We start from the raw sequence: 20630 nt of genomic DNA, 5'->3' as shown, positions 1-20630 counted from the left end.
GCCAGCTTGATGGGGATTACTCCAGTAATCATTCTACACAATATATTGGTGCTTTATGTATAGCGTTTGCAAATAATTTCAAATGATACAGAAAGCTAGTACTGAGTGGGGTGTAGCATTGATTTTGTTAAGGGTAGGCTGGGAGAAGACACCATTCAAAAACTGTAGTTCACTTATGGGTACCAAAAACACCCTGGGCTAAAAGCTTGCCATTGCTGATTAAATGAATGATCTCAAAGCCTATGTTTTAAGAGTTGAGGACCAGGTCAACTCAACCAAATCAAGCAAAAATGTTCAAAGCTACTAAGAAAGAGATTATGACTCAATAGATGAAACTACATCCCATTATCTTTCCACAGGATGCGTTACAACACTTTGATCTGAACAGGCAGCCTGTAAACTGCAGCGTTCAGTTTGGTCACGTCTTCTTCTCTTTGTCCACAGGCTACCTACTCACTGCCCAGCGCTTTTAAGACTACACTTCCAAATCCTGCGTGATGCTCTTTAGAATTAAGAATAACATAGGGTCTTCTTCAGGGAATCATATAGGGTTCACTTATATTTATGGTATTATAAATGTGTTCGCTATAATAAATATCCATGTCTAGTATCATGCCACAGCATACTCTGACTCAGTACTTACTTCTAGAGACACACTCACATATACACTTTAGAAGAAGGGAGCATTGAGGCTTTAAAAAGCCTGAGGAAAGCTTGAGGTTAGGATTACTATTGGTTTTTGGGATTCGTGATCTCTGTATGGAAATCTGAATTTGTTGTATATACAAGGCTGGATTGACACACACCCTATGCACAGAGAATAACGGTGATCCCTCTGCAAAGTGGATACATGGTAGAGACATATATTAAAAGATTTGCCAGTATTTTTATTCTGATTTAGCTGCTTATTACAAATCCAGGAGTGCGTTAAGAGTTTATAGTGATATCTGTGTGTGTATAACACCGATCAGCCATAACATTATGACCAATGACAGGTGAAGTGAATCACACTGATAATCCTATTATTAGGGCACCTGTCAGTGGGTGGGATATATTAGGCAGTTTGTTGTGTATGGGGTTGTGTAGCTGTGGACCAGTCAGGATGCCCATGCTGACCCCTGTCCAGTGCCGAAAGCGTCTACAATGGGTACGTAAGCATAAGAACTGGATCACAGAGCAATGGGAGAAGGCGGCCTGGTCTGATGAATCACGTTTTCTTTAACATCATGTGGATGGCTGGCTACATGTACCCGGAGAACACATGGCCCCAGGATGCATCCATGGAAGTCCCATTTGGAAGCTTACAGGACCTAAAGGATCTGCTGCTAACATCTTGGTGCCAGACAACACAGCACACCTTCAGAGGTCTAGTGGAGTCCATGCCTCGACGGGTCAGGGCTGTTTTGGCGGCAAAAGGGGGACCTACACAATATTAGGGAGGTGGTCAGAATATTATGGCTGATTATATATATATATATATAATATAATCCGTATTATCTGTCTGTATTGTGCATATAAATACATATGCGTATAAAAAGAATGAAAATCCGCAGGGATTTAATAATGGGTGATATAACTGGTTGTCCATCTTAAAGCAATAGCTCCACCTAGCAATTGGAGATAGATTTACAAGTTAAATTTCCCTTTCCCTGAATAGAGGATTTATTACATTAATTTATTTTGTGCCAGCAGATTCTGTAGCGCTGTTACAATCAGTGGGATAATTTAGTCACACACACAATAACAAACTGCTCTTGAGAGCTTACAATCTAGTCGGTCGCTAAGGAGGAAGTGAAACAGTAGGAGAGGACTGCTTGGATAGGGATGAGTTGAAGGGGTGCGTTTTATCTGTAGAGGTTGTTGCTCATTTAGATGCCTTGATTAGAATGGTGGCTGTTGATTGCAGAGGGAGATGGTGTTGAAGTTTCCCTCCAGCGTAACTCCTCACTTAGAGATAAGGTGGACAAATAAATTACACCTGGGACGAGGCCACTGCAGCTACATGTTTAAGTGTATTTGTTTTAGTAGTGGGGTTTAATTGATATTGGGGTTTATACCTTAATAAGTTGTAATCAGATGGGAAATGTAACCTCGCAGTGTCAAGGCAGCTCTGTCACTTTTCCCAAAGCACAGAACATTGAATTTGCCTATTTAAATGATGTTAGGACTTAAGCCTCAATCAGTCCTCGGTCTTGTTTTAGATTCAGGATAGCTATGTATTTCATGCATGTTTAAATCCCCTCACTGTTTTATTCAACTACACCTCTTGGTAAAGTCAAACACCTTTACATTACATCTAAACATCTGACTCTCTAGTTTTGGACTATGGCCTCATAACTCCGCTCCTGTACTTTGTTAAATTCCTGCAAGTATTTAAATGTTTGTTACATCTCACCTCTTGCTTCTTTCCTCCAATACTGAGATCCCTTAATCCTTATGGCAATTTTGTATCCTGTAATAAGTACTTACAGAAAAAAAATAAAAAATATATATATATAGTGCGTCTATTTCAGGAGCAGCCATTAAAGCCTCATGTTCCAAGCATTTACATGATTTTAAAATTACTTTCCCATTCAAATAAATACATAGCATATGTTACCTTATTAGCATGCACACCACATGTGATTTATCAGCCTCTGGTCTTAAAGAGATTTTACCTCTCCAGTCTGGTTTTATTGGCACCATTCTTCATACCTTATTAAAACCCATCTATTCTCCAGGGTAAGCCCGTGTACAGCACTCTGCATACTTTTTGCTTTAAAATTGTTAGTAACATGGTAAGGGAAAAGTGTATTTTATCACCTATGTTCTCATAAGCTCTCTATCTCCACATGTGTAGTTATCAGTCGGGATAGCTTGGGTAAATTTATCTGCATTACCACACTGGGCCGATCCCTTAGAGCAATGCTAATGAAGTCCTTTCCTACACGGACGTTCCTTAGCGTGTGTGGCTGGGCCATTGTTTGGTAAAATGTCAGGGGGCTTGTCTAGACCAGGTTAAGGGAATAAAACATACAAATAGCCAACATCCAACTGCCTGAAAAAATAGAGTATTGGCATTTCTCCAAATAAACAGCTTTAATGGGTCAGCACACAAAAAAGGACTAGAACTAGTATAAAATGTATATTTTCTCCTAATGCTTAAATATTTGAGTTTGTTGATGCACTTGGATATTTTAGATTGAGGTGTTAGCTTGGGCTAGTAATGCTGGGTTCTATTCACTAAAGACTGAGTTGACTGTTCTTAGTGAACTGTGTTGAAACATGAATTAATAACTCATCATAAAATACTAGGCTCCCTTGAAACAAGAGCTAGCAATGCATCAGTTTTACCAGGTGGACTTGAAAACTTAAGGCAAACTTCAGAGAACTTGCAAGATTGAGAGACAGTTATTGACTTTTTTCCTGCTCCACACAGAGCACATTATTTGGATCTGTACTTATGATGTTAACATTAAGGCTTTACGGTCATATTACAGACACCACGGAAAGTCAGTTATTTGTGGGCCACAGGTAAACACGGCTACCAGCGGGTTCTTGATGCAGAGGTCTATTAAGTGGGAACAGCAACCACGAGCGGGAATCAGTGGCAGTCAACAGTTAGAAAGCTGCAGGTACCACCTCTTATTTTAGAATTGGGGTATACCATTACATACATAATCCCTTACTATGATCTGTTCTGGTGACACTATAGTTTCTATAGAAAGTCCCCCCCCAGCATATAAAAAACACATTAAATAAAGAGGGGACCCACAGCAAATACGAAGTGTATAAAACGATTTGAAAGCAAGTGGTTACATGTAATTTTGTTCTGTACTTTTTTTCTTTTTTAGAGTACTCTGCATCACTTTACCAGTCGGAATATAAACTCATACACTTAAATCTGGAGTGCGTGTAATAACGTCACTGATACATATCCATGCCTCAGAAAAGAAATCACAACATATTACCTTACTACAATAATCTAATCACGCACCAGAAGGGAAATAGGCATGTTGAACTTTGCATTGGGGGATAAAGACGACATCTATCAGACTATATTTGCTTGTCTACAGAGCCCATTAGAACAGGAAGCGATACATTCAGATAAACAACTTTGTACAATGAGGAAGGAGAGACAAAGTTCACAAAAAAGATTGACTTTTACAAGAACATTCTTTATTAAGAATTGTCCAGAAAAATAAACAGGCTGCATTTACTGGTCTTTCAGTTCCTTCAGTCTTCTGATGGCGGATTTCACGGTGACAGCAGAGGTGGTGCTGGAACAGAAGTAAATATCAGATGAGTCACAGCCAATAAACATCACTTCTATGTTCTCTTTAGAAGAGGCCGAATGAGATAAACCGAGGATGCGTAATTGGATTTCAGCATCTCTTCGAACAGTGTTCACAAAGTGCTTCAAAATGAGAAGTGCAGTCTTGCAACGCAGGCTAATTACAGTTTGCTACTCCAGTAAATTAGGACAGTATAATTGACTTCTGAGTGTACCGTAGAGAAAGAGATTCCCAGACAAAACATTTCAAGCAAAAAGCGCTTGTTGCTTTTTTTTTTTATTCTCAGATAATTACTCTAAACAGCATAAAAACCATTTTTATTTCTAGAAAAACTGTACAAAAATAAAAAGGATAAACCAAGATTCAGCAATAGTATCAGTAGCAAACTACAACAGGGCTTGACAAATCCAGGGCGCCAGGTCACTATGATGACTAGAAACCTCTTCCTGCAGTCAGGGTTTTGCAGGACAAGGGGGGTAACTAGGAGACTCCAATAGGCTCCCCCATGAAAGCATAAGGTGCTGCAATCACACTGCAGGAGATGGGCAGCGGTGTAGAATGCCTCAGTGGTGTGTGTAAACGTATAGTGCCAGGGTCAGTATGCGCGTGTGTAAACGTATAGTGCCAGGGTCAGTATGTCTATTGTAGTGCATTTTTCTATGTATATAGTGTAAGTTAGGGAGCTTATGTTGGATAGAATGTGCATGTTTAGCGTTAACATGTATGGTGTTGTGTATATTACAGTATGGCATTAGCATGAGTGTATCTTAGCATATAGTGTATGTCGTGTGTGTACACAAGTACAATGCTAGCATGTGTTACTGTAAGGTATTAGTGTGTGTACAAATGCCAACACTATACAGTAAGAATGTTTTAAACACACAAGCGTGAGTTTTAATGGTGTAAAATACATATACACATTATATATATACACATATATTATATATATATATATATATATATATATATATATATATATATATATATATATATATATATATATATATATATACACACACACACACACACACGTGACCTACTGGTATGCTACTAGTCTATTCTGAACTAAATTCCTCTTTGGAAGATTTGATTAGTAAAGATACTCTACAGTGGCTGCTACATGTTCAAATATTCATGCAGATGTTAGAGTAAATAAACTAATACCAAGTATATTATAGACTGTATTTGCCATTTCCCCCACTTGCACATACTCTAGTTACTGACTTAGCTCGTCACTCATTTGTGCAGAAGCTGCTTGCTACCAAAGCCATCAGTAATGATGAAAGTGTGGCCAGCATAGCAATTGAACTCATAACACTCTGAACTCATGCCCAACACAGAACTTATCCTGCAGAGAACAGACATTGAGACATAAAAGGCTACCCACACCTTCTAAATGACACTCACCTCCTAAACAAACCCTATTAGAAAACTATTTAGAAAATAGGCAGATTAGCTTTCTGGTCCACAACTCCCATCAACCAGATTGACATTCAGGGTGAAGATAGTTAGTCCACAAAGATAGGCTCAATCAGCAGGGTGGAAACCTGTATTTTTCCTATAAAATATTGCTTTTGAAGTATACTTAATCCCATCTAGTGATTCTACCTTGCAACATGTCACCTGCACCAGCTTTGTGAGGGGAAAAAATCTCACAAAAATAAAATAACCCTAAAGTAGAAATGTGAAAAATCTCAAAGGTATACAACATCCGGCAGGCTTGACAGGTTGCAGGCTCTCTAGGATTCTCCCAACAATGCACTCATGAGAAGGGCACGACGAAGCGCCACAAAAAGCAAGCTGGGTCACCATAAAATGCAAAAAAATTCTATAAGTCCTGCCTATAGAAGGTAGATATATATATATACACACACACACACATATAAATACACATATACACACACAAATTTTTCACAAGCTACCCTCATAAGTATGCCCAGACATACTAAAATGACATGTTTTTATATTTTGAGCTTCTTACTTGTATGTCCAGGCTCCTCCAGCAACAATTTTCATGCAGGATCCACAGTGCCAGATTCCAACAGCCTTTCTCTTCATTTTGGTCTATAACAAAAAACACTTTAAACATCAAAGGATAATACTCAACATGGATGTTTTGCACTCAGAACACAAAACTACTGGAAATGTGTTTAGATGTTCAATGAAGCCATTTAACTTTGTAGTATATATAAGTAACAAATTGTCTTACCTTTCCACAGAAGGAACATGTGTACTTGGCATGTTGGCTGATCTCAATTTTCTTGACCATCTTCCTTAGGGAAGCACCATATCGGGTCCCATATTTACCGACAATGCCGACCTTCTTGGTGCGCTTGGCCTTATAGAGAAAACCAAAAACATTTATAAACAAAAATGGCAGCCAAGAATGGAGAGCACTAGCATAAACTACTACAAATTACATTCCAAGATTATATAATTAAGCAAGTATCATTAATACAGATCAGCATCTGGGTCAGCGACCAGATCTCACACAGACAGTGTCTGGTTTTAGGGGGAAATCGATCCTCTGAAGGAAAGCTTATAAAAGTTACTTCTCTGCATGTATGGCAGTTAAATGGACAAATGGGGGTGAAAATTATTAAACTGCTAATAACACCAGCAAAAAATACACAATGCTATTTGTACTCTTGTGGCTTGAGTTTAGCAGCCCTCCCAGAAGCCATCATTACATTAGTCTGATCAACTTTTGACAGCCTGGCTGAGCAGCTAACTTTATACAGCAAATAAACGCATATTACGATATATATATATATATTATAACACGGTGCGCTACGCCGGATAATATAATCGCATGCCACACAAGTGTTTTGCAGGACGCCTGAGACACAGGCCTACAGACTACCCTGACCGACTCGACAACACACGGGAAAGGCGAAAACATAATAAAGCGGCCGGAATGAGGCATTCGGGCTTCTAACGTTTAGACCCAGGGCAAGAGGTTAACATAAACACCGGGAATTAGAAAGGCGCCTAAGTAAAATGGCCTGGTGGAAGCGAGAGGCCCCACAGAAAACAGGCCGCTCAGGCCTCTTTCAAATCCACACAAACAGACGCTAAAACCCCACTACAGCTGTTAATAACACCATCGGAGAATTGGGACACTCTCTCAGGAACGCTGAATCATATCTGGGTTAGTAGCCGAGGCTTTCCGGTAATGGATGCAAATGGATTAAACGGACAACTACGGAGAATGAAATCTCTCTTACCATCTTCTTTCAGGACCCGAGCAAAAAGGGAGGAGTGTGATGCGCATGCGCAATATCAGGCCGCGCACCAGGAAGTTACCATAGAGTTGCACTGTTCCCGAGTTGTTTATGGTAGTGAGTCCTCCGACGGCTCCGAAGCTTAGTGTCTTACAGAGTTTGGTGTCGGTTCCAGCGGCAAACCGGTACCATGGCTTCCTCCAACGCGATGAACAAGCAGCCCCCTATCCAGTCCACGGCCGGAGCCGTGCCCATCAGAAATGAGAAAGGTGAAAGCACGAAACGGGGTTTTGTCTGTAATTTAGCGCAGGGATCTGCTTGTGGAGTAGGCCGTAATCTGAATGTTCGCCTGTAACAGTCCCGAGAGATGGACCCAACACGAAATATATCGCTATTATGTCTAAATCCAAACCACATTGAATCAGTAGTGAGACTCGATTTAAATGTCTAAACAAAACAAAAAAAAAAACACCTTATAGCGTCATACAGTAGTCATTACTATTGATTAAGCCACCTCATTAACCGTAATGATTAACGATGCCATATGAGATCTAATAGTAAAACCGGCTAATTAAAGATGTGTGCAGCTGTATATCTGATAGATTATTGTAAACCAAGCAATAGTCCTAGAATTCCTGTGCATACGGAGATATTGATAAACGCCTATTTTCATAATCATAACATGCTTGTAGCCGTGAGTTACGTCATGGATCCAGCAGAAATGTATTAACATACAAACATGTATTATTTTGCAAACCGTTTCTATTAAAAATCTATATCCCAAATGTCCTTGACGTTTCTAGGTGTATTGTTTGGGGGGGCTCTCGCTTTTGTACTTGTACTATGGCACGTGTCTCTAGAATGTACTGGTCCTAAGCTTGTATGCAAAAGCTGATATTCCGGTTGAAGTCTCAATGTAAGGGGATATAACGTTGCATTAGAAGGTGATCCATCCCAAAGGAAACATCTGTTTCAACTCGATTATGACTTTAGAACCTAGTATTCCCCATAAAAACAGTAAAAAACTTGGTCTGTTTATATTAAAGACATTTTAGTTCATATAGTCAACAATCTGGATTTCATTACCTGAGTAAAAGAGCCGGTAGTGCAGTTATTCTCATTTCCAGGCATATACGCAAACACAGTGCATTGGCTTTGGAGGAAAAATCTTCTTGTATTGATGTATATGATGATATGGAGTATAACTAAAATTATCCGTTTCTTTCAGGTGAAATATCTATGGAAAAGGTGAAAGTAAAGCGATATGTTTCTGGTAAAAGACCAGACTATGCACCGATGGAATCTTCCGATGAGGAAGAAGAGGAATTCCAGTTTATCAAGAAGGGAAAGGAACAGGATATTGAGGTTGAGGAACAGCCAGAAGAAAGCACCAGTGATCCACGTCTGCGTCGTTTACAGAATCGATTGAACGAGGATGTCGAAGAGAGGTGACAGTGTTGCTTATTTAAACCCCTTTTAAGCCGTAGATTTGTGGTGGTGTATTGTTAATATCTGTAAATCATAATGATGAAGTATAATGCGCTCCTGTTTAGACTCTAAATGCTTTCTCCCCACAGGTTGGCCAGACACCGTAAGATTGTGGAGCCTGAGGTGGTTGGTGAAAGCGAGCCGGAGTCTGAACCAGGAGAGCCCTGGCATCCAGACCGAGAAGACACCAGTGAAGAGGAGGAGGAAGAGATTGATGACGAGGTCAGGCTTTACATAGATAGAAGAGTGTATTTGTATAAGCAGGTCTTGGCATACCCAAGGATGGCTGTGCCTAACTGCTAGTACAGATATAAAACTTTACAATCCACAAAAACATAAAGTTTGGGTTTACTTACAGTGCTTGAAGCAATCGAAAACACGCTGCCCTGTGCTGCTGTAGGTAAATGTTGTGACTGTTCCCTCTCAACAGCTGCAACTGTTGGGTATCGGTAGAAAGAAAACTAAGCGCAACAGAACAGAAATGTGCAGTGAAACACCTGCTTTTTTGTTAACATAGAACTGAAAAGTAAACATCAGATTTTTTTTTCCAATAGAGGGAATATACACATTAAAAATCTCGATTAATATAGTTAGTTGCCCTTATTTTCTTTATACATTTATTTTATGCCCACACATCTCTTTTGGTAATATCTGCAGTTTTGTAGACAAAATATGTGTGTGTTTTTATCAGGAAATTGAACGCCGGCGTGTTTTGATGCGTGAAAGAGCCCAGGAGAGAAAGAATGAGGAAATGGAAGTGATGGAATTAGAAGATGAGGGAAAGTCAGGAGACGAACCAGAGTCTGAGTCAGAGTATGAAGAATACACAGATAGTGAAGATGAAATGGAACCAAGACTCAAACCTGTGTTCATCCGAAAGTAAGTGGCATCATGTTAGTACTCTATTTACTCTGTTGTAACAGCACTACGGAATCTGCTGGCGCTATGTAAATAAGTGTAATATAATATATTCTCATGCCAGAGAACGGGCTGCACTTGTCCACAATGCATGTCACGGAATTCAGCAGATGTATTGCATTCTTTTTCACATTGCGACCACAGTCAGGTTTGGTAATGGGAAATGGAACAACATATTAGGAGCTAAAAGGAGGCTTGCACTGTGGAGTCAAAGTATTAAGGAAAAATTAGAATATTATTACAATATCTCAACATTAACTGTATAATCAAAGGCCAACTCCTGTAAGAAAGACTCCTTGATCCTTCGTAATGCAAATTTGAGACTCCATCTCATTGTTTGATTTATCGGCTCAAGTATATGCCAAAGGACAAAGCAGAGCCCAAAACCTTTTTTTTGTTTCAATAGGTTAATGGGTCTTTAAAGATAAACTTTATGTCTGATATATTGTTGCTCCCAGTAAAGCATTTGCTGCGGTTACAACATAAAATAAAATTGTGAATGTTACTCTATGTTTGTGCAATTTGTTCATATAAACATCTCAAGCTGTAAAGGTATGGTGGCAGGCACATGGACAGTAAGATGTTTAGCTCTGTATTAATGGATAGAGTATAAAGTGTAAAAGAGATACTGGATTTATCAATGGATGTAAATGTATTTTTTTTAGTTTCTAAGTTTGTTTTCACATATTTGGAATAATAATGCATAGATTATTTCTGTTCTGATTGCAGGAAGGACAGGGTGACTGTACAAGAGAGAGAGGCAGAAGCTCAAAAACAGAAGGAGTTGGAGGTGGAAGCAAAACGCATGGCAGAGGAAAGGCGTAAATATACATTAAAGGTAAGTAGATACATGGACAGGACGCATGCCTGGCCCGAGACATTTTCTTAAAAGGTCATCTTGTCACCATTTGCTTGCAGATTGTCGAAGAAGAGACAAAGAAAGAGATTGAAGAGAACAAGAGATCTTTGGCAGCGCTTGATGCTCTTAACACTGATGATGAGAATGATGAGGAGGAATATGAGGCCTGGAAAGTGAGAGAATTAAAGCGCATCAAACGTGATCGTGAGGAAAGAGAAGCGTAAGTGTTTGTAGATTAAATGGTAAAATTGGTACTTTGTTTCCTACATACTAGAAAACACTGTATAATAGAATGTCTTCCCTCCTTGTGGTGTAAATAGGTAATTATATCTTTATGAATCACATAAACTGTTCCTTATTTTGGATCTCTTTTCATTCATTACATAGAATAAGCTTTCTTAATGCATGCTCTTCCCAAAAGGAGCACAGGGTGATTGTAAACATTTTGCTTTTTGATTGCATAAAAGGGTGGAGAAGGAGAAGGCAGAGATTGAACGTATGCGCAATATGACTGATGAAGAACGCAGAGCCGAGCTCCGTGCCAACGGCAAGATTATTACTAACAAGGCATTGAAAGGAAAATACAAGTTCCTCCAAAAATACTATCACAGAGGTGCATTCTTTTTGGTAAGAATCATTGGATTATATTTTTTCTTTCCCTACTTGTTGATCCACTCTTTTCTGTAAATTAATTCTATGTGTATTTTCTCTAGGACGAAGACCAGGATGTATATAAAAGGGATTTCAGTGCTCCAACTTTGGAAGATCACTTTAATAAAACCATCCTACCTAAAGTCATGCAGGTACAGTTCACATCTGTTTTTATGTTGATACCAGTCTGAACAATTTTCTCGTTCAACTTGGCACACTTTTTGAAACTGAACAGGTGAAATGGACAGCTTACCATCACTGACAGTCCCATTGAAGAATGCATACTTAAGTACTATGACTACTTTAATATGCATTCTTCAAAAACTATAAAAAGCACGTATCTGAGGTAGGTGCTGGGGCCTTGCAGCTGCCCTCCTGTCCTGTAGTCTAATATTTCTTGCCACTGATTAGCTGCTTGACGCTGCCAGTTGGGGGAACAAAAGTTCTATTGAAACTGAAACAGACCCACACCCGCAGAAGGTATATCGCATGCATGGAGATATGTTTGGCCAAACACTTCTCTTGGGTGGAACATTGCCAGTTGGGGCAAATCTATATGGTGGGATGCCATGACAAGTTAAAGGGACAATGTGCACATGATCACTGAAGTGTACTTTAGGGTTGGGTCTTGTGATACTCCCTATTGCATATTCCAAAAAAAAAACGTTTGTTTCCTTTTCGGCTTAATTTTCCAGGTTAAAAACTTTGGTCGTTCTGGTCGAACAAAATACACTCATTTGGTTGATCAAGACACAACCTCTTTTGACTCTGCCTGGGGCCAGGAAAGTGCCCAGAACACAAAATTCTTCAAACAGAAGGCAGCAGGAGTAAGAGATGTGTTTGAGAGGCCTTCTGCAAAGAAGAGGAAAACATGATGGACCAAAATATTGCACTTGGCTTGATCCTGGATCAGGAAGGAAGGCTTTTGTTTTTTTTGTTGAATACTTAGGACTGTATTGACAACCTGTAAATATTTATCAAGGACAGGGTCTCATCTGTCCTTATTAAATTTGGAACATTTTCTGTGATCCCTTTGAATAAATACAAGACATCTGGGATCTTATTTTTATTGTGACCATCTTATATTGAAAACTTACTGGAACACATGAAGCACCATTTCAGCTAACAATACATATAGGCAGAACTGTAAATAAAGCCATTGTTTGTGTAATTGATGTTCATAGTCTTTTTGGAAAATTGTTTAATTAGAATTATACATTTGATTTATGGGACTTTTTTTTTTTTAAGCAAGCTAAAAACAGGGATTATTATTGATCCGATTGCTGTGTTCAGAAAATCTTTTTAACCCCTTCAATCCCAGGGGTTTTTGGTACCTCAAAGCCCGGAGCAATTTTGCCATATGTCGGTTCAGTGATTATTCGCTTTTCCTGTGAATAGTGTACCCATATAAACTATATATTGTTTTTTCAAGGAGAGATAGAGCTTTCTTTTGATACCATAGTTGGATGATTAGCTGAAAACTTAGAATTAGAAATTTAGTAAAAACTAGCAAAAATTAGAAAAACATACGTTTTTTTACATTTTCCCTCTGAATCCTCACAAAATTAGGTAAAGAGACAGAAAATTCCATCCAGATTTATCAATTCAGGTGTCCTGATTTCAGAAATACCTAATTTATATAGATTTTCCAGACTTTCCCAGCACATATAGGCAACATACTATAAGGTGTACATTACTTTATACAAAGCTGTAAAATTTTTACATTAGGTATGATGAGAATGTAACTCTAATTTTAAACAAATAAAACAAAAACACCCACAAAGGTATATATTTCTGTAAAGCAGACAACCCAGGCTATCCTATCAGGGGTATTTGGCCACCACCAATCATTGTCAAAGGTGGCCACAGAAATTAGTTCCTGCACTTTTTTCACCAACGCGTCTTAGTATTTTGTAGTATTCTTAGGATTTTTTGTACAGGGTATGTGTTACGGCAGAGATCCTATCCTAGGAGTTCAGCCGCCACTCCTGATTACAGAAATACCCCACATGCCTAGTTTTTTTGTGGCTTTCTGGACATTACAGGGCACAAACGGGACCATGCGCGTTATAGATTCCAAACGTGAAATTTTCACATTTTGCTTTAGTAGACCTGTTTCATTTGGGGCGATGCCGGCTTCTGCTGCCAGGGGGGAGTCCAGGCTGTCAAACGATGTGTCCCTGACGCTGCACGAAGGGCTAGACGCACCGGTACGTCAATAGGGGTTTCTTAGTGGGCGTTTTTTTGGACGTCCCGGTATGTCTATAGGGGATTGAAGGGGTTAAACAGAAAACGATTAAATAAAATCAGACGTCTGTTAATTTGTATTACTATTAACACGTTAGACATCTGATTTTGTTTTCTAGTTATCTGTTTACATCCACTGTTCTCAGAGCCGCTGCATATGTGTTTTTTTAGTGTAAAATTGTTAATTTTGTTCACTAAAGCAGGATTTAGTGGAGAAAGGAAGTCTTTAATATCTGCTGGTACTATGCATCAGTGAGATTTTAGATAAACTATGCATAGCCCACATTTTTTTTGAGAAAAAAAAAAAAAAAAAAGCCCAAATATTGGCCTTTAGGCTAGATTTCCACTTGGTTTTTTTATGCTAAAAACGCCCATAAAAACGCCAATAGCGCCACCTGGCGTTTTTTTTGTGGAAAAACGCAGCAGCCAGATGTTAGCTGTACTTCAATAGGAAATCGCAAAATGCCATTTCCACTTGGCGTTTTTCTGTCTGGCGTTTTTTCAGTCCTCTTTGGCGTTTTTCTGCTTTTTTGGGCTCTGTGGCAGTTTTTCAAAATCGCAGCATGTTGACACTCTGGCGTTTTTTCAAGGAAATCTTGGCGTTTTTCTCCAATAGAAGTCTATGGGAGAGAAAAAACGCCATGAAAAAGCCATGTGGGTTTATTGCCTTGGCGTTTTTTATGGCGTTTTTTCCACAGTTACAATGCAGAGGATGGACCCAGTATCTGTGTGTCCTACGAGAAATAGGCTGAAAACAAACAGTTTCACACAAAACAAAGTCCTGGACTGGTTCATATTGAATTTTACACCATTTGGAACAAACATGCCATTACAAACAAACATACCCGACGCATCAACTGGATCCTGCGTGCCAAAAGCAACAGCAAACAATTTGCACCATCATTTGGGGCCAATCTTCCCAGAGGAGCAGACATTCGAAATAAAGCATGCCTTACAAACCACAGAAAAGAGACAAAAGGGTCTACCAAGTAAATGACATCAGGAGAGGGCAGATACTTGCCATTTATCCTAATCCCTTTTAGCTGGGTGAAACTTCTAACTTGTAAAGGCTGGAAAAACTGCCTAAGGTCATAAAAAGCAATTTCCACAGAAAGGCTAAAACGCCAGAAAAAACTGCAGAAAAAACGCCAAAACGCAGGTAAATGCAGTGGCAGTTTTCTTGGCGTTTTTCATCAAGAAAAAAACGCCGGACAAAAACCCAAGTGGAAACCTAGCCTTAAACACATCACCTAATTTAAAGAAACATCAGGAGTGTCAGTATCAACAGCAAATTGCACTGTACATGAGTGCATATGGAAGGTAATTATAAGATAATGCAATATTTGAAGGTGGTTTTAAGCCATGTAATCAATTATATGGACAAAAAAACTGCAGTAAACACTAAAGGTTGGTTGAATTGATGGAAAACTATTCACTACAACTAGCTTGCTCCCAGGGATACCGGGTTAACATGCTGCTGTGGACATTGAGCAAGGGTATGATATAATGTTTGTAACCCACTTATCCCTACAGTACAGGCTTTTGCGGTATTTGTTTTACATTTTTAGTATGGAATATGGCTCAGCGTGAGTTAACATTTTACAACCCTGCACACACAAAGAACGACAGTGCCCTTCATGAACGAGTATATTTAGCCCCCCGCAAATCCCAACTACAACAGCTTTTCCGGCAGCTGTCATGTTTAACGGCAATTCTCCCAATTATTTTAGTGGACCTCCCTTTACTGCCCACCAGCCCAAACGTATTAGTTATTACAAAACGCGTGTAAGAAGCATCTTGGCTTCTATTTGCCATTGTCCTATTAATGTCCCATGGACTTGAAACATTTAACTCATCTACAATCCCCTAGGCTAGCAAATATCAGCTATAGGGGTATGAGAGATGTTTAGTGTCGTCTGTAATGGAGAAACAACTCTAATGCTACCAAAACTGACATTGGAAGAAAAAAAAAGTGGTAACTGGTAAATGTAGGTTCAGCTTGAACCTTTAATTTCCAATAAAATTGGGGTCTTAAGGCATGCAGCACCCGTTAGAGTGGTCTGGAGGTCGTGCCGCCTCAGCACAGCCCTCCATTGCGAACATAAATTAACTGGGAAGATCTTAGATGTCTCTAGTTAGCGCCCTATTAAGCAGTGACACACTGGAGGGGCCTGATGTCCCAAGAGGGTGATCTGCGGTGCTGTGACTGCTGCCTCCGGGATCTGCTACCCTAAATCAGAATTACAGTGCTGCTTAAAGTACTTATGAAGATTGGTGATGTTTTAAAATTAACTATCTCATTATGCCTTTAAAACGTGACAAAAAATGCAAACATCACAAAACTTCTAGAAAGATGGTGTTTATTCTAAATAAATTACAACTTGGTCAATTTGGCTTAAATATCACCAGATGAAAGCCCAGCATGTTCCGCTGTACCAGAGTACACAGAAAACAGCACAGATGCTCCAACCACCGAGCCTAAAGCAAAGTCTGATACCCAGTGCACGAGTTAAGAGGGTGCTCCGCTCACACTGCAAGTCTCCATTAACATGGAAAGACTATAAGTAATTGCCAAGTTTAGTTAGTGAGAGCAATCAGCGCATCAACAACATTTCCCATGTGTTCCCTAAGGCTTCTTTCTGCTGTTGTTCGAGGAATTTCCATTTCATTCATCTAAAGAAGAAAACAAAAAATGTTTTTAAAAGACTATTTCATTAGTAGGAAAGTAGAAAATTGCAACTGCTTGTGAAAAAAAAAAAAAATTAATGGCAATATTCAAAACTGCAACTATACACCCATCTGAGGCTCTCATGTCCTCAAGTGAACTTTCAGTCGGCATCAGCAGTGACATCTACCAGAAGGGAATGCCTGAATGAATGACAGTGTACTGTTGCTCGCGGCATGCGCCATTATATACGATCAGTGGACAGGAAGCCAGCGAGACGCTGCCAATAGGAGAGACGTCCCTCCCGTACCTGTACGTCCTAATGGGCTCCTTGCCACAGGTTTTAAGGATGTACAGATACATTCTAAGGGCACTGAAGAGGTTAGAAATATAAGATCCCATGTAATTTAAGGTAGTAGTATTTGTTAGCACTGTAGTTCTACAAATAATAAAAACCAAACACACTTACAATAAGCTCCACGTCTTCTTTTTTAATTGTGACTTTGGCCAACTCCCTTTCTCTGAAAAAAAGGAAAAAAACAAGTGGTCGATCAGGAGAGCAGCTTCAATTGATATAGAGATATATATATATATATGCAAGAAAATGTTTAATAATGACAGTACATTAACAAGAACTAATTAGCGGGAGAAAGTCACCTTTCTTGTTTTGCTTTCTGCTCTCTGGATCTTCTGTCTCCAATCACAGACATTGCCTGAATGAGAAAAAAAAAGAAATTATGTTTACTGAAATTATTATAAACACACTAGTATCTATATATAAAGAAAACTTGGGGTTTGTGGAGATATATTTTTATTGCAGTAACATTTTGTTTTCGGGATGAGCCACCTTGATATTTTGAACAAGGAAGCGGTCATAGAAGCCGTAGCGTTATAGTATAATCTCACTAATTTAACTATGCATTATACAGGGCTAGCCAAGCTGCTCCTGCAGCCAGAACTCACTGGTAATAGGCCCTCATAATGTATAGTTAAGTAAAGGAGTTGAAACAACACTCGCTTTAGTTAACAAGGCCCAACATGGCTGTAGCTATCGGTATCATTCTCTTTATGCATATAAAAAGTAAAATTCAAGAATAAGAGGAATCGCAGTAACTACTGAGATACTAAAAGCACACGAATAAACATCTATCAGACCTCACCCCAGCAGGTGCCAGGTTGAAGGCCCCGGAGTGACTGAGGGCGCCCCTCCCTCTGTTAGCTGCCGCTGCTCAGCTCCTACATACTGCTGTATCAGGTTTATAGCCGATAAAATAGCGCTCACATATATAATAATAGGCGCCCAGTACCGGTACCCGGGCACTACCCTGATGTACATGTCCAAAAGGCCCACATCCCTATCCCTTCCGCGAGCTGCTCTCACCGTCTCCAAGTTGGAGCTCTGAATCTCCTTCTCCTCCGCATAGTCCGTGACCCTCTCCAGATCGGCCGCTCCGCTGTCATGTTTGCGCGGTTTATCCGCCGGCCGCTCGGTACAGTTTTCGTCAGTCTCCAATTCTAATTCAACATCTCCTTCGGCAGCCATGTTTCCAACCGGAAAGGAAGACGAGTGCGTGGTTAAGGATTGGATCGTCGCTTCCGGCAGCGCGCACTTAGCTTGCGTCACATCCCCCCCCTGTGGCCGTGGTGTGTGACGGAGTAGTTGACGTTGTTTTCACGAACGGTGTGTATACAAGGCTGTAATGGTGGTTGTCAGCGGTGTGTAGAGTCCTGGGCGCCTGCCGCCTGCCCATAAACTAGTCCTACACCACAATTTATGCCGTTGTGTAAAAGCAATACTTAGAGCTCTGCCCAGCAACACCTTGCGACATTATACCGTGAATTAATACCTCGTGGGGTTCGGTGGGTATGGGTAATGTTCACAAAATAAACTCGCTGAACCGGTGTTTTGTGTTACAGTGGAGACTGTGTTACTCCGATAAGTTTTATGTTATGAACATGACTTATTGACAATAAGAATATCGAAACACAGACTTTGATAAGGTTTGGCTCATCTGGTCTGCCTATTTTTCGTTTTGTAAAGACACAGAGCTTTTACATCCAGGATAGCTTTATGCCAATCCAATGCGTGTTTACATTCCCCCACTGTATTAGCCTCTACCACTTCTGATGGGAGGCTGTTCCACTTATCTATCATGCTAAATTTAACTAAAAACAAATCATTTAATGTGGTGCACCAGCAGCCAACTCTCAGTTTCATTAAACAATATTATACCCTAGATAATACTTTGTAACTATGTAGCAACGAGTTTGTTCCATTTGAAAAACATCTACAACATGGTAATTAACCCCTTGACGCCAGGCATGTCACGGAAAAACATCCAGTTGACGTCAATTGACGTGCCTGGCGCATCATGAATATAAACGGGTGTAGAAAGCGATCTATGATCATAGAAAGCGATCTATGATCGCTTTCTTCTCCCAAACGGTGTTGCTGTTGAACTCATGAACACCGAAATCTGCAGCAGGTGCCCCATGCGGCCCCTCCCCGGACATCAGCGTCCGCCATATATCTTATGGCTATGGACGCCTGGTTTAGAAGAGTTTATGGAGGCGATCAACAAAATTGTATCTAAAGACAGCTCTTCTAAAAATATATAACTTATGTGGGTTCAGTAAATGAGAAACAAAGAAAATTACAGCTAAACACGAGCAGTCCAGAAATGTTAAAACAGCCATTGTCACAAGGGGTACTAAAAAAAAAAACAGCCTTTTTCATGAAGAGGGTTAAAAGGTTGAACATGTGTGGGGCTACGTTTCATAAGCACCAAAAGTAACAGAGTTTGCACAAAAACCTTTGTATCTCTAAAAACTCCATGTCTGGTGATGGCGTGTCTACAGAAATCCATGTTGGACGTAGATGCCCCAGTGCTCTAAAGCGTTATTCTTATATTTTTTGCTCATAATACTATGACATGTTAACGAACTAAATGGAATGGGAGGGACAACCTTTGAAAAGTTTTTTTTTAGAGTAATAGTTGTCGCTTTATTGAATTTTTGGAATTATAGGAATTATTGTTAATAAATTAAGAGTTCAATGTTTCTCTACACAAAGCATTTAACTTCCCATACAACTTCTCTTTTAGGCTGATGGTGGTCTCATATTTTTTTACATATAATAAATGACAGACCATACATACAAAAGTGGTATTAAGAGAAAGCATATATATTTCTTTAAATAAAACACTATATAGTTTGTGTCGGAAAACACTATACATGGAATGGGGGAATAATAGTTTAACAAATAAATGCTTAAATGGCAAAAAAAGCACTGGTCACTTGGAGTGGTCCATACGCATTCTTTCCTGGCTCGTTGTGTGAAGCGTCATCGTAACAATATGGATTGAGATGCTTCCTGCCGGGATTTATTGTAGCCGTTTTGCTAATCTAACAGGTTCACTGTTAATCCCGTTCCATTAATGGACGGATTACATCCTGCGTATCTGTTCTCACCTTCTTTAGACTTTTGTCAGTGTCCTCATATCTTCTCCGTGATGTCACTGTAGCGGCACGCTGCTTTCTTATCCTGCCTATAAGGAGAGTTAATAAGATTACATATGTTTATGTCTCCTCGACAGTAGTTTCTTGCCCTCTTCTTTTGATTTTAGAAATGTTCCATTAAGAAAAGGAGAGGAGCTAGCAATAATCTGACATTTTAATTAATCTCAGTTTAAAAATGCTTTTCTATTATATTTTTGGCCGTGACTAGCAGTTATTATTAACTTTCGTACCCATCACAAAAAACTTTTTTAATAAGCCGTTAAATTGTTACGTTTTTAGAAAGTTGACTTGGCTACACCAGTAGTTTACCAATATTATTATTAAGGGCCAAAGCAAGTGCACTCCCTGTGTGCACCTTTGAAAATTTAGCTAAATGGCTTTGCTCTAATCCCTTCTTATTACTGAGCCTTGGACGCCCCTTCCCCCACCTGTGCAGATGGCTTGACACTGGCTGAGTCTACAGTCAGAGGGTTATCTCTGCCTGCTACCGATCTGGAGACATGTTAACATACATCATGTAACTCTAGCAATGGTGTCTATAACAATGCGACCAAGAAATCCAGTGTTTCAGTGACTGGCAAGACTCTCGCCATCTTTCCACCTGATCTGGGACAATTAGGGAATTCTACACAATGGATATTCAACAACTTGGCACTTCCAATTTCGAGCAGGACCACGATGGACTGAAAGGAACGTCATTCATTTCTGAGCTTTCAATGCATCTCGAGTTAGGATTTAAACTCAAGACTGAAAATGATAACATCTGTCTGGTGTGAGTCGTATGG

At 39.6% G+C, this 20630-nt stretch overlaps 3 protein-coding genes across 3 annotated transcripts; 1 reads left to right on the top strand and 2 right to left on the bottom strand.

Annotated features, from left to right (window-relative positions):
• Positions 1–4149: 4149 nt before the first annotated feature.
• LOC149273398 (large ribosomal subunit protein eL43) lies at positions 4150–7028 on the bottom strand. Its single transcript, XM_089506361.1, has 4 exons — positions 7014–7028; positions 6484–6612; positions 6256–6338; positions 4150–4259 (listed from the first exon to the last, which is right to left on the bottom strand). The coding sequence occupies exons 1-4, from the start codon at positions 7026–7028 to the stop codon at positions 4196–4198; spliced, it is 291 nt and encodes a 96-aa protein (XP_089362487.1). The 3' UTR covers positions 4150–4195.
• A 660-nt stretch (positions 7029–7688) lies between these two features.
• Positions 7689–12289, top strand: LOC149273397 (microfibrillar-associated protein 1-like). Its single transcript, XM_089506366.1, has 9 exons — positions 7689–7767; positions 8727–8946; positions 9076–9208; positions 9678–9865; positions 10634–10742; positions 10823–10983; positions 11231–11390; positions 11477–11566; positions 12110–12289. Exons 1-9 carry the CDS (start codon positions 7689–7691, stop codon positions 12287–12289), a joined length of 1320 nt encoding a protein of 439 aa, XP_089362492.1.
• Positions 12290–16238: 3949 nt separating this feature from the next.
• LOC149273396 (huntingtin-interacting protein K) lies at positions 16239–17869 on the bottom strand. The gene is made up of 4 exons (XM_089506373.1): positions 17708–17869; positions 16984–17039; positions 16796–16847; positions 16239–16334 (listed from the first exon to the last, which is right to left on the bottom strand). Exons 1-4 carry the CDS (start codon positions 17867–17869, stop codon positions 16239–16241), a joined length of 366 nt encoding a protein of 121 aa, XP_089362499.1.
• Between the last annotated feature and the right edge of the window lie 2761 nt (positions 17870–20630).

This window comes from Sceloporus occidentalis, unplaced genomic scaffold (assembly GCF_023333645.1).
Source record: "Sceloporus occidentalis isolate IW3139 unplaced genomic scaffold, rSceOcc1.0.p SCAF_378, whole genome shotgun sequence".
Lineage (NCBI taxonomy): Eukaryota > Metazoa > Chordata > Lepidosauria > Squamata > Phrynosomatidae > Sceloporus > Sceloporus occidentalis.
The sequence above is the reverse complement of the archived record's forward strand: the minus strand, read 5'-3'. Positions and strand labels throughout refer to the sequence as shown.